The 24,097-nt window shown below is 40.2% G+C and overlaps 1 protein-coding gene across 5 annotated transcripts in view; it reads left to right on the top strand.

The window, feature by feature from the left end:
• The window catches only part of LOC27208407, a 73,071-nt gene that overhangs the window by 11,844 nt on the left and 37,130 nt on the right, over positions 1-24,097 (top strand). The window contains exons 2-3 of one of the 5 annotated variants that reach the window (XM_039291258.2): positions 6,462-6,517; positions 11,886-11,887. The exons of 2 other annotated variants lie outside the window; for them this stretch is intronic. In XM_039291258.2, coding sequence (XP_039147192.1) covers positions 6,462-6,517; positions 11,886-11,887 — 58 coding nt within the window. Of the gene's footprint in view, positions 1-6,461; positions 6,518-11,885; positions 11,888-20,147; positions 20,257-24,097 lie in introns of all 5 variants that reach the window. 2 more of the 5 variants (XM_039291260.1, XM_039291259.1) reach the window with 2 other exon arrangements.

Raw genomic sequence — 24,097 nt, 5'->3', positions numbered from 1 at the left:
TTGAATTTTTTGCATTCGCTGTAATTGCTTGTGGGTTTAACTAGACTTGCTTTAGCTGCACTTTATGCGAATTTTTCAGTTCCTGCTCCTTTTTCTTCGTGGGGCATCTTCAACTTCTGCTTGGCAAATTTTATGGACACTGTGTGTCTGCAAGGAGGTTTTTGTAAGTTTTTAATTAAAGCGAAAGTGTCGACAGGCATGCTGGGAATGTTCCCAGTGGCCAGGACCGGCAGCAATGTCCTGGGAGCCAACGAGCTGCCACTTTTGGCTTTTTGCAAATTGTTGCAGTTTATTTTATTTAGTTTTCCGAGCTGATCGATAAACTTGGCAATTTTCGGATGGCCGTTCGGTTCATCGCCTGCTAACAGGCAAACTTTTGTGGCAAGACTGCATAACCGGGCCTCGAAGGATGTAAAAGAGTTTATCGGGAAAACCGAATCCAAGACTAATGGGAGTAAACCATATCACAAGTACCTAAACACAAAAGTCTTCACACGAACATCATGGTAAATGGTATCGTATTGTATGATTGGGAATCAATTAAACCGAGCCGAAAAATTGAATTTTTACAGCTGATGATTGTTCTTCCACCATATCTTTTCAATAAAATAAATTTAATCGTTTATAAATTTGCAATTTTTTTTTATAAGTCAGCCCTGAAGCTCTCGGCCCAAATAAAACCCAGCAATTTGTCAAACAAGTTGCTGCCCACGCAGAAATGAAATGAAAAAGAATACAAACCCAACCAGCAAAATGAAAACAAGAATTTGTAAATCTTCCAAATTAGAATCTTGTCATTCCGATTAGCTTCAGACACACAGCCAAATGATTCAGTTTTTATTCTCAGCCAAAAAACTTAACTAAAGAACAGGTTTAATCTCGACCCAGAGATTGCCTTCAAGGGCTTAAATCGCACACACAGAAGAGAAACGGCAGGAATAACAAAAGGGACACGGAGACATTGTGGCCAAAAGGATCTTGGGGAAAAAAGGAGCTCAATGAAGCTCGGTTCGGAAAAATCGAATTTTTGAAATTTAAAAGCTGGAATCGTTTGCCCATTTTTTGCCCATGTTTGCCCACCAATTAGTTTTTTTTGCCCACGTCCAGTTTTTGAGATATGAATTTTCGAACAAGTTCGAAAATTTTCGAAGATCAAAAATTTCACTTTTTTCAAAATTTTTTTTTTTTAATCGCAATAACTTCGTTTGCCCACGTTTGCCCACCCTTTAGAATTTTGAAATTTTCGAAAATTTTCGAAGATCAAAAATTTCACTTTTTTCAATTTTTTTTTTTTAAATCGCAATAACATCGTTTGCCCACGTTTGCCCACCCTTTAGAATTTTGAAAAAATTTATACTTCAGAAAATATAAGACATTCAAGTTTACCTCGGTCTACTTCGCAAAACCTTTAAAATTAGTTTATTTCGATTGCCCACCCTTTAAAATTACATTTTAACGTTTGCCCACCCTTCAAAATTATTTTTTTTCGTTTGCCCACTCTTAAAAATAAAAAATTTCGTTTGCCCACCTCTTAAAACTAAATAATTTCGTTTGCCCATCCTTTAAAATTAGTTAATTTCGTTTGCCCACCCTTTAAAATTAGTTTTTTTCGTTTGCCCACCCTTCGAAATTAGTTTTTTTCGTTTGCCCACTCTTAAAAATAAAAAATTTCGATTGCCCATCTCTTAAAACTAAATAATTTCGTTTGCCCATCCTTTAAAATTAGTTTATTTCGTTTGCCCACCCTTTAAAATTACATTTTAACGTTTGCCCACCCTTCGAAATTAGTTTTTTTCGTTTGCCCATCATTTAAAATTTGTTTATAATGTTTGCCCATCGTTTAAACTTAGTTTTTTCATTAACCCACCTCTTTAAAATATATATTTTCAGTTAAAAACGTTTGCCCACCCCTTAAAAATGGTTTTTTCGATTTTCCATCTATAAAACCAAATTTGTACATATGTATGTAATAACTGTAAGTTGTGGCGCCAATTTACATATGTATCTTAGGATCGGCGGATCAATTATCAATTTTTCTTAATCATTGATAAATTTCATGCAAGTGTTGATGAACATAAATATATATTTATACATATATATATATATATATATATATATATATAGTAAAATTGTTGTTTTTTTATGAGTCGAACTAATGTCCCGTCAGTTGACTAAGGACAACGCCAAGAAATAAAAAATAGTTTTTAGGAGAAATAGTTTCACGACTTTATTCTTTGGATCTCAGCTTAAGACTAAAAATCAAATGCAAATTGGATTGAGGAGAAGCCTCAGTATTTGAACAATATTTGTATTTCGGGAGAGCCTCGCTCTTGGGTTCTTAAGATTAGGTAGCGTTGAAAGAGGGCAGTCAAATCTGCTTAGGTCAGGCTTTAGGATGTTTACAAGAACGGCTGCGCTGCCAAAGATAAACGAATGCTGCGCAGCTGGGATACGTTATGGAAAATTACTAGAGTGCATTACTGATTTCTTTGAAATAATGGAAGTGGCTGGTTTGGACCACCCAAATACGTCACTATATATATATATATGTACATACATAATCATATAATATTAGTGCTTCTGTCCGCCGATCCTAAGATACATATGTAAATTGGCGCCACAACTTACAGTTATTACATACATATGTACAAATTTGGTTTTATAGATGGAAAATCGAAAAAACCATTTTTAAGGGGTGGGCAAACGTTTTTAACTGAAAATATATATTTTAAAGAGGTGGGTTAATGAAAAAACTAAGTTTAAACGATGGGCAAACATTATAAACAAATTTTAAATGATGGGCAAACGAAAAAAACTAATTTCGAAGGGTGGGCAAACGTTAAAATGTAATTTTAAAGGGTGGGCAAACGAAATAAACTAATTTTAAAGGATGGGCAAACGAAATTATTTAGTTTTAAGAGATGGGCAATCGAAATTTTTTATTTTTAAGAGTGGGCAAACGAAAAAAAATAATTTTAAAGGGTGGGCAAACGAAATAAACTAATTTTAAAGGATGGGCAAACGAAATTATTGAGTTTTAAGAGGTGGGCAATCGAAATTTTTTATTTTTAAGAGTGGGCAAACGAAAAAATAATTTCGAAGGGTGGGCAAACGAAAAAAAACTAATTTTAAAGGGTGGGCAAACGAAAAAAACTAATTTTAAAGGATGGGCAAACGAAATTATTGAGTTTTAAGAGGTGGGCAATCGAAATTTTTTATTTTTAAGAGTGGGCAAACGAAAAAAACTAATTTCGAAGGGTGGGCAAACGAAAAAAACTAATTTTAAAGGGTGGGCAAACGAAAAAAACTAATTTTAAAGGATGGGCAAACGAAATTATTGAGTTTTAAGAGGTGGGCAATCGAAATTTTTTATTTTTAAGAGTGGGCAAACGAAAAAAACTAATTTCGAAGGGTGGGCAAACAAAAAAACTAATTTTAAAGGGTGGGCAAACGAAAAAAACTAATTTTAAAGGATGGGCAAACGAAATTATTTAGTTTTAAGAGGTGGGCAATCGAAATTTTTTATTTTTAAGAGTGGGCAAACGAAAAAAACTAATTTCGAAGGGTGGGCAAACGAAAAAAACTAATTTTAAAGGGTGGGCAAACGAAAAAAACTAATTTTAAAGGATGGGCAAACGAAATTATTTAGTTTTAAGAGGTGGGCAAACGAAATTTTTTATTTTTAAGAGTGGGCAAACGAAAAAAAATAATTTTGAAGGGTGGGCAAACGTTAAAATGTAATTTTAAAGGGTGGGCAATCGAAATAAACTAATTTTAAAGGTTTTGCGAAGTAGACCGAGGTAAACTTGAATGTCTTATATTTTCTGAAGTATAAATTTTTTCAAAATTCTAAAGGGTGGGCAAACGTGGGCAAACGATGTTATTGCGATTTAAAAAAAAAAAATTGAAAAAAGTGAAATTTTTGATCTTCGAAAATTTTCGAAAATTTCAAAATTCTAAAGGGTGGGCAAACGTGGGCAAACGAAGTTATTGCGATTAAAAAAAAAAAATTTTGAAAAAAGTGAAATTTTTGATCTTCGAAAATTTTCGAACTTGTTCGAAAATTCATATCTCAAAAACTGGACGTGGGCAAAAAAAACTAATTGGTGGGCAAACATGGGCAAAAAATGGGCAAACGATTCCAGCTTTTAAATTTCAAAAATTCGATTTTTCCGAACCCAGCTTCTTTGAGCTGAAAAAAGGTCCAAATGAGAGAAAATGCGCGCACATAAAACAAGATGAAACAAAGGCCAAAACGGCATTAAATACAATAAAAACACGGGAAAAAATATTATTAAGAATACACAGAATGCGCAACGAGGGAGAGAGAAAGAAAAAGCAATTAATAATAATTAATGTTTTTATCTTTTTGTTCAGCCTTCTCTCGTCGTTTTCTCCGAATAATATTTCTCTCGCAGAGAGACAGAGACACAGGAAACCGAATCCCAGACATCGCAGTCCAGGTCCAAAATCCCAGAATCCAGTTCCTGCATCGTTCGCCTGCCTCTGTTTTTTATTACATTCAGCAGCAGCACGGAGTTGACTTAATTGATAATTGGAATTTCTTTTTTCCCTGCAATGTATTTAAATTTTTCAACATCATTTCGTTTCATTTGTTTCATTGCTCTTGCGACTTTAACCCAAAAAGGCCGCAAAACTGCGAGTCCAAATAATTGTTCAAAAGAATCTGCAAGCCGGACCAGAAAAAAAGATACAAACAAACCCAGCAATAATAAAACCAAAAAACCGCAGCGACTGCAAAAAGAGAGGAAAAACTTTTTTTGCGGTTTTTTCATTGCAAAAGTGTTGGAAAGAGGCGTTCTAGCGTTTAAAAAAATTTTGTGGCCGTCGCCAATCGACAGCAGCAACCGAAATGTATCTTAAAGTTTGCCACTTGCCTTCTGAATCTTCCTCTGATGGTGTTGATGTTGATGGTTCTTCGGCTTGACTTTTTGGCTGCGGGCGGTTTTTGTTTTCTTTCCGTCGAACGCCTTCGCCGCTTTCCAGATACAAAATGTATCTGTGTGTGCAGCTGGGATTGTGTCTTGTGTCTTTCGAGCATGTAGCTTCAGGTTGAGTTTCAGCCTCAGCACTTTTTTCGTATTCGGAGGTCTCCGCAGCTTAAGTTCGTTTGTTATTGCTTTTGTACAACATTTAAATGTTTAGCTGCCGGTTGAGCTTGGCTTTCGAGAGTGTAAAGGGTACGAAGGGTGTTCTGGCACCTGAAGATCTCTCAAGGCATAAAAAAACTAAATTTAAATGAATATGTAAAAGGTACTGAAAGAATCGTTACATGTTTCAATGAAATATAAAATTGTTTTTTTTACGATTATAGTAAAAATATATTAATTAAAGATATTGAATTGATAATAAATTAGAATTCGGTTCGAAGTCTTGGGTATATCACCAACCACAGCCCATTTCAAAATCCCACTCACACTCACGCTTTCTTGTTTGCTGTAGCCTCTTCCTTTAGTTTTTGTAGGCGTGAGTTTTATTTCAGCTCACTTAATGCGAATTAAGCTAATTTAAAAGCGATTCGAAATTAACTCTAATGTGTATGCAAAGCAGCACGAAATGCGAAGAAAAAACTAAAGCAAAAAGCATTTCTAACACTCTTGCTCCATTCATTATGGGTTGTTGGGTTTTGTATATTTGGGCTTAGGCTTTCCATTTTGTTATTATTTTTTTGGGTATTTGATTTGGAAATGTGTGGTTTCGGGGGCTCGATGTGTGGGCGTCTTAAAGTGGCTACTGTTGCGCCCGCTTTTCCAGTGCATCGGGAGCCCCCATATTCTTCCATATATCTATTGAAATCGCTGTGGTTGTTGTTGTCCATATTGTTGTTCTTGCTCTTGCCGCTCTGACCCAATTGACGTAGTCAACGCCGTCGTCATCGCTTCGCTTGTTAGAGAAGCTCTCAAAATAAAATTGGGAAAAAAGCTTAAAAAAAACGTTGGAAAATAGGGATACCCAAAGTAGAAGAAGTGCAGGTCGCTAGTAAAATGCACATTGAATGAAGATGGTAGGTTCCACTACATGTCCACGGAGGTACACACACGCCTAGCCATGTATGTATGCACGTATGTGTGCCTAAATTGTAGGTAGCAAGCATGTATCTTAATGAAGGCAATTTGCTTGTCGAGTTTAGGCAAGTTAGTTTACCGAAAATTGGCATATGGCCAGTAGCAACAAAAGCCCCGTACAGGGCACTGCATTTGAACCCCCAAAGGCACCCACTTACCTCCTGCCCACACCTTCCCGATTGCCTTATATAGAGCTTACAGCTTATGCTGCCTACAACGAACCATTCAACGAATAAAATTGTGAGACTAGCCAGGATTACAGGATGTTAGAAAAAAGGTTTACAGCTTAAAAACTTAATAGATTATTCATTACTTATATTTAAAATGTTCGTACATAAACAAGTTCGTCATTAAAAAATTTCATTTCTATCCCAGTTTACTTTCAGTTTTATATGCGGAAGACAATATCGCCATAGGACCGAAATTCTCAAGTGAGTTTAGATACAAATCTTTTTACGCATTTAAAACTATATATCCCCAGAAGTAAAAATAAATACATATTCGCTCTCAATATTAATACCAAATGTCAGCACTCTGCAATTCTTTTCTGTACTTAAACGTCAGTTCTCAAGAATTTTCTTGAAGTTGCCCAAAATAAATTTAATCTTGAGGAACTTCCTCTTTAGGAATTTCGACCGTATCTTCCTCACCAGTCTTTCACCAGGGCGCACATGTCGATAAACCAACTTACACACATCGATGGCGATAGTGAACACCATGATGAGGTTCGCAGGGAGTAGAGGTGGTTTCGGAACGGAGGGCCTGAGAACGAGGATGAGGACATGCCAGGCATGCACTCTGGGGGGTAATGCGAATTTGGCCGTTCAGCCTTCAGCCCCATTTCCACCTCCCCCCCCGTCCACCCTTCCTGCTGACCCTTTCCTACACGTGGCGAAAGAAGAGTTATGCAAGCTGCAGATACATTTTGGCCCACATGTGCGTGTGTAACTGTGTGTGGTATGTAGATCCAGGGCTAGCAAGGATGGTAGTTGGGGCCCAAACAATGCCGAGAAGCGATGGATTAGAAATGATTTACTGGCCAGTTGGAGAAATGTTCAGCCATTACTTCCCGCCCTTCGTCCAGTTGCAAAAATCTTAAATTTCTGTAATCACAACAGTAATTGCACATAATATTTATTTTAACCTTATTTTGAACACGGAATAGTTTGGCCAAATTCAAAAAACCATCAAAAACTAAATTATTTTCCCGTGGGCAATTTTCTCGCTACTTTCTTAACTTTTAATACAAAAACCCTTAGCATTTAATGAACTTAGTCCAAAACTTTTGGCATTTTTATGTACATTTATCATTCCAAAATTTTCTACCCGTCCATTAATCAAAAGACTTAAAATATTGTTTTCTGTGTACGTTTCGGGGCTCCGAAAATGCCAAAACGAATTTTGCTTAAATTGCGAAAATTTAATAATCTAATAAGGCAAATTTTAACAAACTATTTAATGGCTAAACTGAGTGCAGACTCGACTCGGCTCAAATTCAAGCCGGCGAAGGAAGAGGCAGGGAGCCGGGGGGCTGGAATTGGCCCAAGGCGGAGCGTTTAGCTTAAGTTAAGCGGAGACAGCAGCAGCCGCGTTTAATGTCTGTGAAATTGAAAAATTTACTCTTTAATATGCGAACGGGTTGGTCCGTTGCCTCGTTGGCTTCTGAGCCCGAGAACCTGCCGGAAAGAGTCAGATACGGATGCTGGAATTTCGATGCTGCTGGTCAGGCCAAATGGTGTGGAAGCCGCTCTGGCTGCTTTGCTGCCTTGCTGCCTTGCTGCTTGAAGTGCAGTTAGAGCAATTTCACAACTCACTAACAATCATTAATGCGTCGCCGACATTTCGCCGCCCGTACCCCCCTCCCCCCTCTGGATTTCTTTCCATAGAGAAGGAAGTCGGCCTCTAATAAGCAGCCTCTCCCAGCGAACTTAAATCATAAACAGGCCGAGCTGGCTGCTTTATGAAATGGAAAATGTGCAGCGAATGAAAGAAAACACAGGCCAGGCGGCGGCGGCAGGCGGACAAAATAAAATTATTCCGAGTCGATGGAAAAGCTGGGATGGATGGATGCTAGGTTGTTTGGTTGGCTGCCTCGTTTGCTTGTGCTTGGATGTGATTGAGGCCTGCGGCTCATTTTGAAGTTCGAGTCGTATAGCGCTTACTAAATCGACACGCAGATAGATATGAGGAAACCGTAAAATAGGAGTGGGTTTTGGCTGCTGCCGGTGCTGCGAAGGATATGGCGGAGAGAGCTCATCGTCGCTGCGAGGTGGGATTGAGAGATAGTAGAACTTAAAAAGCCGTTTTTATAATATGATTGGTCCCAGCTGCTGATGAATATAGGTGGATGGTTAAAATATACAGACGTATTTCGTAAAGGAAATTCCAGGTATTCCGAAGGACTAAAATACTTTTTTATGTCCTTTTTTTTACCTTCGCATCGGACTTACCCTATTTTGTTGTCAACCCACGCTCGCGTCATTTATGTTGTATCATGGAGCAGCAGCGACTTTGATGACGGCCTGTTGACGTTGCCCCGGGAGGTTGGTTGGTCTTTCCCCAGCTAAGGTTCCTCGTTTCTCTACGGCCGAAGAGATCGTAAATGTGTGCCAAATTATAAGTCATATGAAACAATGACTGCTACTTAGTTATGACCATAAAAACGAGGCCAACCGGGGGGATGGTCGCTATACGCCAGTCGCGACTGCTGTCAAAGTCATTTTGGCGCATAATTTTTACAACCGGGTCCCTCGCGCTTGCCCCGCTTTTCTGTTAACTCGAAACTCGTCGGGTTCTTCATATAACTTTTATAGTCTCCCCTGGTCGTTGCTAAAATATTCTAATTGTTTTCAACAATTTTTGAATGCGCCGTGTACGCGCGGCAGTGTCATAAATCTTTTTTAGCCATGATGCAGCGGGAAGAGGCAGTAGCCAACTGAAATGGCCAAGACAAATTTGCTTTAAAGCTCGCCAATAAAAGTTAACAGCGTGGCTATCCTCTCCAGCTTTATGCTCCGAGTGTGTGCTTTTTGTATCTTCTGCATAATCTAGCCAAAATGTACGCATTTGAGACTGGTTTTTATGGAACGCCGTTGTAAAGGGATGCTGAAAGAGTAGATGGGATTGGGCCAAGACTGAGTGGAATGCACGGAAATCGTAATTAAAATTTGTTGCTTCAGAAGAAGCTCTATCTGGATGGCCGAGCATGTTTTTGGTTTCTATGATATTTATATACATTTAGATAGTTGGTAGTTTGTGCCTCCACCTTTACATTCATACACCTTAGGTTGTTAGTCCGCAGTCACTTGGGTGGGTATTTTATGGCTAACGGACGTTTGCAAGTATCGTAAATTTTATGGTTAATGTGTGGGGTAATTTTAGATAAAATTGCAGCCAACGACAACAATTTCGTATTCTATCAGCACGCATTTTGGTAGATTCTATTTGAAACTCTTTAATTCTTGTTTGCTCCAAACGATATTTATCGTAATATGTATGAATGAATATATCTACAAATTTATCCGAATCACTTCCATGTTTCAAAACTTTCTCACGCAGCCTCAGCTGTATCACTCATCAGTTAACCCAAACTCAAAGATACACAGCGCAGATTACGTAAATATTTCTTCATACATTCCTCGCTCTAATCCGCAGATACATTTTCACATGCTTAGCACAGTTGAGCGGGGCCTCCGTTAGATATTCCCGAAAATAGCAGCACAACGAGATACTTTCGCCATAACTTAGGGCCATTGCACGGCAGCCACTTGGCCCGAGTTCATTGCCAATTCGCATGCAACTTGCAGATACTTTGCACTCATGTCTCAGCTACTTTATATCATTTTAATAATGTATCTGCGAGGTGGTTCGCCACACAGGGCACTGGCAAGAGTTCAAGTAGTTTGCACTCAATTTCAATATTTTACAGACCACAAATAAAAACAAAAAATAAGGACTGAGTTTTGCAGCTGGCAAGACGGCGAACACAATATATCTCATAGATACATATGTTATACACATACCTACATATATTGCTTATTTTATATTAGCGTGTGTCTGTTGTTCGGAGCCCCTCAGGAGCCAAAGTAACTAATATGAATAGCTAATAAATCACATTTGGACTGTGATTTATGTGACAGGTGCGTATTGCGATTTGAAATTGGCAACAGTTTCCATTTCGCATCCGCAGATTGGCTAAAAGCAAATCGCATGTGTTACCATTACGTTTTTGGTTGCTGTTCCATTCTGTCATGTAAAATATTGAATAACCCGAAACCCTATACAAATGTGACCGTTAATTTCGCCCTGAGAGTTGTCAAATTAGTTCAAGGGAAAGGTCTCTCCTAACTGACCCTCAATTACGCATTTCTTCGGAAAACTTTGTTAATTTGTTGTGTCGACTCAAACAATGAGCTGGGGCTAATGGATTCGATTGGAATGAGGACTAGGGCTAGGACATTGGTTCGTTATTAGTTGCCGCGTCGAATGGAACAAGAGAACAGACGCACACGCAGGGGAACCGGACTTTATCGATGCCATCAGCCAGTTGGACGGTGTGGGGCTCCTCATTATGTAACCTCTCATAATTCTTTCATTAATAAAATTCCCACACGACGGTGCCACCATCATCTGCATTATGTAAATCTTCCATCAACAACACGGCTCAGCACGGAGCCGGTTTCATTTTCGGGCTCCTCAGTCCCAGTCCACTTTTCTGCTCCTTTCATCCTTGTCAACTAATTTCGGGGTTGTGCGGCCGACTGACTGCCTGCCTGTCATGTTTTTTAAGACTGTTTTAATTTTCATCCTTTTCGAATGCGGAGAGCTGGGGTTGCAGAAGCAGGGGAACCCCGAAGAACGAAGAACAGTCGAGCGCAGCGGCTTTTACTTTCCTTTCCTTTCGGCCTTAAAAATGTTGGCCAAAACCAAATAAGACGAAAACTACCTGTTCACAAAACCCACACACACCGCAGAGGTAGCAGTAACAACAGCAGCCGCAACAACATACTCGTATTCGTATCCCCCAAACGAACAACCAACGTCAGGCGAACTGAACAGAACTGTCGAGCCAGCAAACAACGCCCAGTGGGCACAGTGGTTCCGCGTCGAGATCCCTAATGCAAAAGGTTAATTCAAATTTAATTGGGAACTCAATTACACTAATATACCTTAAAATAGGTGGATCGCTCTAATAAAAGTGCGAAATATATTATGAAATCAAATCTATTACTGTTCATTCCCTTATTTTCATCAACAAACTAACGATATAAGTTATAGGCTTAACTAAGTTATATTAAACATAGGCTTAACTCCGTTTATGTTTCAGCTAAAGTTATATTTTTAATGATCTGCTCGATCGGCACCACTGTGCAGCCACATTTGTCGCTTTGGCTCCCATTCCTCTTGTCTTTTTTTCTGGCCTCACCAGGGTTCTCCTGGCTTGAGTTGGAGTTCGGTTTTTTTGGCCTGGTTTGGTGGCTTGGCTGCTTTTAAATACCCTTTACCTTGGCCATATTAATGCGGCTCCCACTGTTACTTGGCCACTGTTGTTGTTGTTCTCGCTGCCGTCGCTGCTGTGCTGTTGGTGTTGCTGTTGTACTTCATGTAGTTTGGTTGTCATTTGGCAGCGCCCGCTGTTTAGTGTCCAACATGAGGGCCGTTGGTGTCGGCAACGCTGCTCCCTGCAACCGGAGAATGCGAGAAAGGGAGAGGTGAGAGAACGGGCAAGAGATGGGGCAGGGAATGTGGAGCTCAGATGGAGTCTGCTGATGCTGTTGGTTGGTGCTGCTGCTGCCTTAGATGTTGCTGCTGAGGATGTGGCTGCAGCGCCTCTTGGCCTCGTATTGGAATTTCGCCTGGTAGCCCCGGCGACAGTTGTTGAAATTAAATGCTCACATGTGGGTTTTGTTTTCTTGTCTGCTTTTGCTGCCCTGGCAATGTGCTTAAAAGGCCCCAAGTCTCACCAAAAAAGTGAACGAAGAAATACTGGCGAAATACCAAAAGTCAAACGGAAAATATGATTAAAAAACATGATTCGTGGAAAAAGTAAATCTTTCAATAAAAACAGTTGATTACCTTTATAAAGATCTATAATTTTATTGAGTAACGCACCACTATACTGAGAACTCCCATCCAAAAAATAAAATGCAGGAGGCAAGAAGGATTGCTTCAGCCAAACAAAAATTAAGACAGCGCAACAACAAAAACAATGCTCAATACGGCGAGCGCCAAAACCTACAGACACATACTTCTATATATGTATGTATGTATATGAATTGGCGGACATATAAATACAAAAAAAAAAGGAAAACAAAAAAGGAGGATGCTTCATTTCAGTTGCAGTCTCCAATAAAGCTTAAAACATGGGCGAGGGAAGTTTTAATATTTTATTGATTATTGATAAATGAAAAGTTGGTGTGCGAAAGGTAAAAAGAGGTTTCAAAGAAAGAATAAGGAGGCAGCCACTTGGGGCTTACCAATTTTTTAAATTATGGTGCATTAATAAAAAATAATCACCTTCGCAAGGGAGTTTAAAGAAGTTGCGACTTTTAAAAGGGCCCTAAAATCCCTGTAACACAATTGTTGCTGTGCCAACTTAATATTAGCAATTTTGTAGCATAACTATTAATAAATAATTATTAGTAAATCGCATCTGTTGATAGCTGTGCAAAGCAAAAACTCAACATGAATAGTAAATGAGCAGAGTCTAAAGTCTCTTTAGACATTTTGCAAACTTCAATACCTACTCTCTCTCTAAAACTTCGCCTCCAAACTCCTTGAGCAAATCAAAAGGAACTCTCATGTGTTGTTTGCTGCTGCTGCTATTGCCAAGTCTTTACAATTCGGGGCCAGGCACTTCATTTGCTCCGCTCAAGTTCCGCAGATACAGATACAGATACTTCGACATCGTTCGGTTGTCTGGTGCTTGCATTTATGGTTGCATTTACTTTTTAATTTCATTTGCTGTTGATGCTGCTGCCGCTGCACTCCTTTTTCGAATTCAAGTGGAGTCAATTTCTTATGTCATGACAAGACACATACTTCAATACACACGGACAACAACGAGCGGGCTCAAGTCGGGATAAAAAATAAAATAAGAAATGCCAGACAGCAGTATTCTGTTTTGTCTTGGGATCCGAATCCCGATCCCGATCCCGATCCCTCAGAAGATGTTGTCGCCATTCGGGTTGGGGACTGGGGACTATGTATATATGTACCTTCAGCATTTTGGAGGCACTCACTCCCGGCCCCTGGGCTTAAATATCTTTACTTATTTTTGGACATACTTGATTGAAGTATTTATGAGATTTCAGGCATTTCTGTAATTTCCTTTTGAGCTTTAGGTTACGCTCTTCTTATTTTTCGGGTGCCCCATCGTCAAATGTTCGACAAAAGATTTAAATGTTAAATGTAGGAGCCGAACAGGCAGACGAGGGGCAGAAGAACGGATATATTTACATATGCATGGGACACCGTCCAGGTCCATGTTTGTTTGTCAGATGAAAAGATATGTCTTTACATGTTTTAATTTTCTTGGAAATTGTTGTTCGACTTCAGCTGAGTGGAGGCACAAAACCAAAGAACCGAAGAACCGAAACCGAAACCGAGAATCAGGCAAAACACACGCAGAACACTACTCTCAACTCGGCTCTTCAGCATTTCTTCTCGACTCTCGGTTGTTTTTGTTTTTAAGTGAAATGTTAAACCTTTTGACAGCGGTAGTTTTCTTATTTAATTTATTTTATTTGCGGTATTTACTCTCGACTCGCCTCGTCTTGGCCTCCTTCCTGCATCCCTCGTTACTTCGCTTTTGGAATTCAATTTTGGCTTTTTGTTTAGAGCCAGTTCTGTACTGTCTTTCTCTGCGCATTTTAATGTCAAACAATTGACATGGTTAGGCTTAAAGTTCTCCGAGCGTGTCTCAGTCTGAGTTTGGTTTTTGTGGCCAATAATTAAAGTTGACAACTCAGATGCGGATAAGGGGAAAGATGCGGATAAGAAAACGAAGACACAGTCACTAATTTTGCCTTAAATTGTTGAATTTTTCCTCTCGGTTTTTGTGGTTTTTGCAAGAAACCCAAACTTAAGGGATTATATTTTCTTGGAATTTAAGTGCTTAATACGCGAATATAAAGTGCAAAAAAGTTTAAATATTTTAAGGAAATTCGTATCTAAATAGAAAATTTTGCGCTGTTTAAGCTTCGAATTTCGGTGTGTTGTGAATCGCATTTTGTTTCACAATCAAAGACTTTCATAACCCTCGCATTGACGAATCTTTTTGTTTGTGAGAAACTTATTTACTCACGAATTAATCCGTTTTATTTGCCGACTAATTATGAAACTTTAATCTAAACTAAACTCTTGCTCTTAGTATTTTTCTCACTCAAATCATTTATCTTCGAGTTAAGCTAAAGTTTCAAGTTTTTTTCGTCTTGGTTCTAAAAGTTTTGATTAGAGCAATTCCTCAAGTTTTTTGCTGTAACTCAAAACGCTTTGGGGACACCGCACCGAAAATGAAGGAGAAAATAATAAAGAGCGGAACTAAAACGGAAAATTACAAATACTTTTGTCATTACACGAAGCTCTTCTACGTATGTATGCTGCAGAAATCCAATCGATGTGGACAATGGTTCGCAAGAATAACTTTTCTCGGTGTCATTTCTCAAGCTCAAAATGACGAAACGCGCATCTTGGATTATTAATTACAATGCCATGAGAGCTGAGATGGTTTGAGGTGTGTTTAGGTGTGTGTGTAAGTTAACCAGCAGGCAACCGAATCGAAATCGAATACGAGAACGACTACGGAAATCCCAAACTCACCTACCCCACCTTCCACCTCCTCCCACCAACTGTGCGACAATTTTGACTTTTATAAATATTTTGACTTGTTTTTTTAGCTGACAGATACCTCCGCCGTTCTCCATCCAATATCTTCGTCTGCTCGGGTTCTGTTTCTGATGCTGCCGGTGTAGCTGATGTCGCTGGCTGTGCCTGATGCTGCTTTTGCTGCTGCCGGCGGCATATCTGTGACAAAACATCATTCAAAGTGTGCAATGATTGATGATGCAACTCAAAGCAACTTGTACTCAATTTTCACTGCCCGCTGAGCCTGGAACGTGGGGCTTATAGACACACTCACACTCGCCGCCGACGAGGCGAACTCACATAACTCGCCGGGCATGACAAAATGTCACAAATATTCTACAAGCAATTTGTTTAAATATCGCATAAAAGGGGAAGGGGAAAGCAGCAAGGCTAAGGTAAACGCGGCTTTGCAGGTAGAACTAAGAATGCTCTGTAAAAAGAGCAGACTAGTTTTGGGAATATATAACCCCATATAAAAATATATATATTAAAAATCAAGCGTATAAAGTCCCATAATTTGACGTGCTTTAACTTAACTCATCTCGTTTTCCTATTTAAATGAACTACTGTTCTTTTACAGATCAGATAGGAATATATGATACTCTCAAAAATTCACATCTATCCTTTGGGTTCACCCAGCCAATAAGCCCCATTGGTCGAGTGTATAATAAAGCGAAAGGCGATTGCGTGATGCAGCCGAAGACCAAGCGGGAGATACATACGTGTATATGCACCTACGGGAGGGGTCTAAGTCTAAACTGGAAGCCCAAGTGATTGGGGAGCCACAGAAAGGCGCGCAGCCGTGCGGCAATTAATATGTGAGCAAGATGCAACCATTGCCATTACCATGTGCCTTCAACTTGAACACAAAATAGTTAACTAAAAGGCAAGTGCTTGTCGGCCGGGGGAGGGGCAGGTGGAGTGGAGTGGGGCAGGGGAGCTCTGAAGTCCAGGTCGAAAGCTGGCAACGGCAACAGCTACATGATGTGCAATTACAAGGCGGGCTAGCAGCAGCAACACTGCAGCACTGCAACGGCAACATTGCAGTCGGCCGGCAACAACAGCAACAAAGCAACATAAGTGCAGTGTCTGCCCCGCCCTGCCCTGCCCCGCCCCTTTCTGCAGGCAAAGGAAGAGGAAAAGCAGCACCATCAGCAGCAGCAGCAACAGCAACAGCAACAACCATTGCACCAGCAAAAGCAGCAGCAGCAGGCGAAGCAAAAAATATTGCATCTTCTCAAGCATTTAATCTTCTTTGCGCCTTTTTTAACCTTTTATTATTATGCCTTCAACGTGCAAACGTTTTGCTACGCTTTATATACCCCCATCCATCCCCGTCCGCATCCGCAGCCCCGCCGCGCCTTAACCCTTACCTCTCTACGCTGTCCAAACTCGCCTTCCGTTTCGGGGCGCACTTACTCACACGCCAACTGGAGACGGAGTATTATTCCCAGACCAAGACCCAGTCCCAGATCGCAGCCAAGTGGAATTCCAGCTTCTGCTTTTGTTGTTAATAATTTCTTTTCACTTCTCGGAGCTCGGCTTTTGCAATTAGAATGCGTGTTAAGTGCACAAAGATACAAAAGATACATTTCAAGGGAGCAACCGACGTAAGGGATGGCTAGGTTACACAGGAAAAATTCTTACGACATTTTTATTTCGATTAGAAGTGCAATCTTTTAACACTTCTTATTTGGTTTTTCAGAATAAGTCTAGGTATTCAGCTGCACATCTTTCCCAAAGCAAGCAAAACTGATTTTTTACTCGAAATACTTTGGGTTTTTTTTTTTTTTTTTTGATATTTTGTTTGCTTAAAACTTCACCGTTTCTATTTAATGCCATTCAACAAATTCCAGCGATTTTGGATACAATCACAAAGCGATGGCCATAAATTTCAAGACAATCAAATTTAATTAATTTTCCATGTGGGCCCAAATCAAACACCCTCCTGTCGTAGTCCTAACCCTTCTTCATGGTGGCCAGTATCAACCCCTCGATGGATTGTGTTGGACCATCCAGGTTCTTCTTAAGCCGCTGATTGGAATGTTTTTTGTATTCGGCCCGGCCAAAAGCTGATTTTACGCTCTCATGCAACCAGCTACGTTGTGTGGAGTGGTTGGAAAAACTGTTGTTGATAGAGGCCTTTTATGGAAGGACTGGGGACTTTCAATTAGATACGTCCTTCGTCCCGCTTGTTATTCCGATGATGGAATTGCTGTTCTGATGGTATTTTCGGGGGTGGGTAAAAGAACTCGCGGTTTATTTCAGCAATTTGTCTAAGTGAAATTTGCATTAATCCCATGCAGATCTCCGTTCAGATATTTTTGTATCTACACCACTATTGGGCAGTGAGGCCCAAGTAATTTGCCATACTGCGATAACAAACAAACACTTTAAGCTGTTAAGACAGCTCAAAATTCGTTTAAGGGTTGGAAATTAATTAATAAGCTGTGTGATGAAATAAAGCGGCGACTTAAGTAAAGATTTTTAGGGGCTTATAGGGCGAGATGACGTTTAGTTTAAATTAACTACATTACTATTTTGAGATAAATTAGGCAAGTTATTCGAATAAAATCACAGATAATTTCTTGTATACGAAGTCAATGCCAAAATCACTTGAACTTTCTCCGCCTTCCGGGAATCTAAATTCTTTCCCATGGTCCAACAGCTTCATTAGCATACCTGTAGTTTTCACACCTACGCAACTCACTGATGGATCATCTTCCTAGATCACGGCGAGTGAGCCTTAGGAGCTGGCCCACAAAGGAAACCCATCCAAGTGCGCACTAAATATGCCATGCTGAAAAAGTGGCTTGACAAAGTAAAACTGTATCTTATAAATACGATTATGGGGCAAAGTGGCCACAGATCACGAGGAAACTCGGTAGGGAGGAGGGCAGCCACAGAACGCCACGTTATAATTTCACGAAATATTTTCATGAAAAAACATCTACTGAAAAATGCATTAAGTGCAACTCTGACTGGAACTGCAACTGCAACTGCACCGGCAAGGAAGCCATACGAGCGAGTCGGCACTGGAGTGGGTAGTGGGGGGTTAAGCATGAAGTAGGGGTTAAGAGGGGATCTTCGTCTGTGTGCGATGTATGCTTAAAAACAAAACTGGCTTCAGCTTTATGGCAGCGCCAAACAAACAAACCAACTCACACAAAGTTCTACTTCTGCTGCGGCTCCATGAATTTTGTTGCTTTTTTCTGTTGGCAAACGGTGCTGCCTGGCATATATTATACTAGAAAAGCCGCTAAATCTGAGTGCAAACATTTCCAAGCGACTTCTTAAAACATTAGTCAATTATTAAACAAATTTGATTTCCTTCATTAATATTGGTGTAATATATTGTTGCCATATCTGAATTGCACTTTTCGCATTCCTACATTTTAGGTGCATAATATTTGTTAACATTATTGTTAAATACATGTTATACACACATACTACTATTCTGCCGTGTTGCTTTCACCTTTGGATGAACTCAGGCTCAACTCGAAAAAAGCTATACTAACAGCACTGTGTGGCATTGCCACTGCGACTGCGCCTTAATTCTGTCCACTCCTCCAAGCCACTAAATCTCTGGTATATCCGAAAATGCAAGCCAGATTTGTGGAAAAGCTGTAGAGGAAGAAATAAAAAAGAGGAATAAAGAGGAAAGAAACATTCTGCATCTGGTAGATACATGCGCTCGAATGGTTGTGGCAAATATTAGAGCTATGTTCCTGCGGCTAAAGATTTAATGATTTGCACTTTTATGGAAATAATTTTTGCTCCTCTGCAAAGCTGCCTCAGTGCTGCTGAATGCAGCGGCGGCAGCATTCTGTGCATGGCAGCAATTAAAAATATTTAATTATCGTGCAAAAGTTGTCCGAACATGCGCAACATTTCTCACATGTCCAGGAGATACAGCAGAGACCCGAGGAGATTAGGAATACGGCAGAGTTGCCGTTGAGCGCGGTGAAGGTGTTAGCATACTGTATTAGAATCTACCGAAAAGCGTTGTCCGAAAATTCGGAGGCTGCCAGCGATTTCCTGTTGTCCAAAAACCAGAAAAAGGCAACACTGAGATACGCTTCTTGGGAAACAATTTGGCAGCTATTGGAGGCGAGGAACCCGACACATTTCGATTTATTCACTTTGAAGATGAACCGCCACACGTTTAACCCCGCTCTTTTTTTGGTCAGTTTAATTCGATATTCACTCTATAGCCTACATAATAAAGTTAACAATGTATTGATTATTTCGTCGTTCTTCTGTGTGTGTGTGCTTCTGAATGCGTGTTTGTGGGGAAAATCACTTTTATGGCTCTGAAATGATTTAACTTAATAAACTGGGAAGTATCAAGAGCAGAATTTATGAATGACTCGTTAAAATTATGAATCATTAGGATTATTTTATCTTACGTCTGTGCATGTTTATTGTGGATGATGTTCTACAAAGCGGCAATAGATTTTGGATAGCATTTATGTTTTATTTCCAACCACATAATATCACTTCTACAGAGTTCATTAACGACATGCATTTTTTACTTGTGCATTAAATGAAAATTCCGCTGCACCTGAGCTCTTTACGTAATGAGTTGGGATTCCTGTCATTCGATTCATTATCTTTAGCGCCCTCTTACTATTTCAAGATCCCGGACCATTTGCCATTTACCATTTCCAAGCACAACTATTGCAGCTGTGAAAGGCAATTTGTAATTGTGTCGTTGGGAAAGAAGGAATAAAATGGGATACAGATGCCTGGGTGGCTGTGGAAAAAGCATTGCTCTGTTTCAATTTAATTAGCCATTAAAATGTCTGCGATTGTGTGTGCGAGTGTGTGTGTGTGTGTGTGACGTCACATGCCAAAGAACTACGTGACGGCTTGCATCCTTTTGCACTTCACTCTCTGGGGGATTCACACAACACCCGGGTATCTTGGGCATCTTTGGTCTCGTTCTGCCCGGCTTGGTTTGGTTTGGTTTGGTTGGCGCTGGTCTGGTCCTTATCCCCAGCCGATATCTGCAGCTTACCTCACTTTTCCACCTGACAGTGGACTCGACTTGACTCCACTTCACTTTTATTTGTCTTCATCTGCTAACTGGCTCCGGAGTCTCTTTTTCATTCATTTCTGCTTGCCTCTGTTTGTGTTTGCCTTTGTTTGTGAATTTAACTAATTAAGTTTCCCATTTTCCCTCTCTATTTGCAGATGTAAGTGCTCGAACGGATTTTTCCAGCCTCAAGTCAAAAGTGTTTGCGTGTGTGCGGAAATCAATTTAAAATTTATGCGACTTGGATCTGGTCTATTGGATGTCAAGGTTTTGTGTGTTTTCTATGTCATGTGAAATTCATCAGCCATTTTGGCAAATTAATTTATTATGCTGTGTGATAAAAGCTAGCTCGTTAGATGACTAAATAATATTTAATTAAGAGGTCTGCTGGGTTGAATTGTTGAGTGTTATTTTATAGTTAACTTGTTATTTTTTATTAGTTAATAATTTTTGATGCCATTTGGCTTTTGCCTTTGGTAATTGTCATGGTAATGAAATAAATCCGGGTTTATCCCCTCTCAACAATCTTAAGATTCAATCTTCGGATTCTGAGCTGCAATTAAGTTTCTCGCACTACCAATCAACATTCAACACTCTCTCCTCGAGAGTAATAACTCAAAGATATTTTAACCTATTTGCCATGAATGGCAATCGGTGAAGCTCGCATTTAATTGACTGATTGCTGTTGAAACTGCATGCATGTGTCATCAAAAAAAAAATATGTGAGAACGAATAAAAAATCCTTTTCATGTTTGCCGCGCTCTAAATCACAAACACATAAACCAAATTTAATTAAAATCCACTCAGAACGGCATCCGGATTATGTGCATGTGTCCTCTTCTCTATTATTTCCATTGATTTATTTTGCACACACTGAGTGGGCTTTTATTTAAACATTTTCATTAAGAAAAACTGCAACTGAAACTGCACTTGCTGGGTGTTCCCAGTCGAATAAACATAATTCCTATGATTTATGGATTTGGCACAATGAATAAACACTGGCAAAGTGCAGACTTTGGGCAAAGGAGATCGGGAACACATGAGCATTTATTTTGTTGGGGCCCAGAATGTTGATATATTAGCCAACAACAACTATGTATACATGTTTATTATTAGCCAAAGGCTCGCCTCCAGAGCAAATCCGAAGATCGGGGGAACAGGGACCAGGGAGCAGATACCAGGGACTTGAAGCTTGAAGCTTGCAACCCGGGGACTATGGGACCGGCCTGCAATCATAATAAATGTTCATTGAAACCTTTTAAAAATCGCGCTGCCACAGCCGCCGCGCCTCAATGAAGCAGTGCAACAATAAATTTTAGCCACGAAGCCAGGCGCTCTATACACCAGCACATAAACATTAATAAACTTGTTGCAATCCAAAAGATAATTAGCCATGGCTAGAGCTGCGCAACACCAGCGAACAACCGACCGACCAACCGCGCTGCACACATCACATAAAGCCAAAAGACAAGAGCCAACAACAATTTGCTATTTAGTATAAAGTTTCATTAAAAACCCACTACGACTGACTGCACGGGCCATCATGCAGTTTTGTATCTCAAAGATACAATGAACACAGAAGACCCTCTTCCCATCGTTGCCATCGGATCGCACCGCACCGCGCCGCATCGCCTGCCTGCTGTCGATCATAATTTAACATAAAAATGATTTGATTACTATAATTTCTTTTGTGTTTTGGTATCACCTGGTAAGCTCATTTACTACAACGGCAACGCCGCCTATTACTCACACCGGTCCATCGAAGATCCCCTGGTCCGGTCTTGGGTCCTCGGTTTCGAGTTTTTGGTCCGAGTATCGCACCACGGACCCCACCGCATGCAGCGTGTGTCGTTTCGTTGTATATTGGTATAGCCGAGAAGAACCAGAAACAAAAAATTCGAAAAACGAAGGCAAAGATGAACACAAGTCGGCGAGCCAGCAGCGGCAAGGAGGCCCGAAATGAAACTGCGGGAAGGCAGCACCCAGAGTGCCATCATTACAGTGGGAAAAATAATAATAGTATATTTGTTTAATTTGAGTTGGAATCGAAATATAGTTTCTAATGTTCGCAGCACACTAGTAGATTCAAGTTCGCTTTAAAACTCTTCCTTTCATACATGAGATTCTTGTAGATTCAAGTTAGTTTTAAAACACTTCCTTCCATACATGAGAATATAAATGAAATTCAAAGAATTGGAATGCACTTCGTGTTTGCTCTTCTCGCAGTGCATCACGAAAACTGGCCGGCCTGCGAGGAGTCAAACTCAAACTGACAAACCCGTTCCGCTGTCTTGCAAGAGCCTCCTGCCTCAGACCCTCAGTCCCGAGCCTCGGTCGCAACCCAGGTCGGAGTCCCAGTGCCAGTTTAAGGCCAAGAAGAAGTCCAAGGCGAAGTCTTACAGGCAATAATAGCATCGACTTAAGAGCCACGAAGAAGTATACTTCATCGGGTCCTGGTACAAATATCTTGTTTCATGTGTGCGCTGGACGTTAATAGCAGGCCGCACCATTGTCCCAAAGCCAGTCAAAGTCCCCCGCTTGCTCCGCCCCTGCCTCAGCTTTATTCTGCTCTTTTCTTACCCGTGCCGCTGCATCTTTGCTGAGCGCCGCTTCTTGGCAGCCTTCGCTGCATTTCATCATTCATGCACGTTATTTTGCGCATTGCTGGGATCTCAGTTATTTCTGGGATTGAGTGTGGTGACTCTGATACGCTTCTGGGAAGTTACTAGATTCTAAATCGCTTACATTTTTGGAGCAGGAAAAGTAAACTCATTTCCTATACCTTATGATAACATTACATTGACAATGTGCTGCATTAGTTGTCCGGTAAAGCAAAAAGTTACATCTATTAATAACAAAGGAAGTAATGGGCTTTTTGTTATTTTGATCTCTCAAGGAGTCTATCCTTAAGTTTGAAAATTTCTTATAACATATTTTGTATTCGCTTCGGGAGAAACAATACCCAATACCCATATTTATTTCTTCTGGTGAGCTTCAGCGATGTATGTGCTCCGTGCATCCTGCCCGCTTTCGTATCCCATTGGCCGGGGTTTAGAAGCAGAGATTGAGTTACATTGCTGGGGATTATTATCAACTGTATTATCTGCCTTTTCTTCTCCTGAGATTTTCCCCTTTTTCGGATCACGGCGGCAGCTGCTCTTTGGCCAGAAAAAAGCCAAATAAAAATTCGTTACGCCGCTGCTGCAGCGTTTACTCAACTTGGGAGCGAGATTCGTGGGTCTTGGTCTTGGGTTTTTCTGTTTTTAGGGTTTGTGCTTTTTTAATGATACCCTCTTAAGTATTGTTTCTCTTTCTTCCGCAGTTTCAGTTTTTTGTGTGTGCCGCATCGGTTCAAGTGCCTTTGGTGCTGTCGTAATTTGTTGCTTTTAGTTTTTTTCGGGGTGTCGACGGACATGCATGTTTCATAAGTTTTGGGGGCAACAATTGTGTAAAATTATGAGCTCCCGTCCGTATTTGCCATTTGGCATGGTTCCACGGCAGTAGCACCAGCAGCTAGCCAGCGAATCCGAGTCGGTCTTTTGTTTCATTTTGTGGCCATAAAACAAACTGGAGTAGGTGTTGTCGTTAAGTTTTGATGTGCCGCATTAAACTAGACTCCCCGAGCAGATTGAGTTTAAGCTGCGCCACCCCATTGCGCAGTTTATGATTGCAGATGAATGGAGCTAGTAAAAGCGAGGAAGCCCACTGTGCTCTAATGGGAAATACGATTTAGCCTATTGGCATAAAACATCTATATATTTTCCCAACTGTCCTGCTGCCCTGGAAGTCGCTCTTGGATTTTATCGGTTTTCAATTTCGCATAAAACCAAAAGACGACACTTTCAAATACCTGTGCATATGGGCATATAGATCTCTTCGAAATTGGAATTGAATAAAAAAGTGTATGCCATGTGGGAGTTTTAGTTAGAGGAAATTAAATCAGTTCGTCATGCTGTTTTTATATGGGATACGTTTTTGATGCACAATTTAAAATCAGTGCCACAAATGCCTATGCTTTATAGTTAGGCTAATTTATTTGCTGTTTTAAAATGATAGAATATTGTTTGTAAATTGCGAAGAAGATTTCAAAGTTGACAAAGATATGTTC

Source organism: Drosophila simulans, chromosome 2L (assembly GCF_016746395.2).
Source record: "Drosophila simulans strain w501 chromosome 2L, Prin_Dsim_3.1, whole genome shotgun sequence".
NCBI classification, from domain to species: Eukaryota; Metazoa; Arthropoda; class Insecta; order Diptera; family Drosophilidae; genus Drosophila; species Drosophila simulans.
Note: the sequence above shows the minus strand (reverse complement) of the source record. Positions and strands in the feature narration are given on the sequence as shown.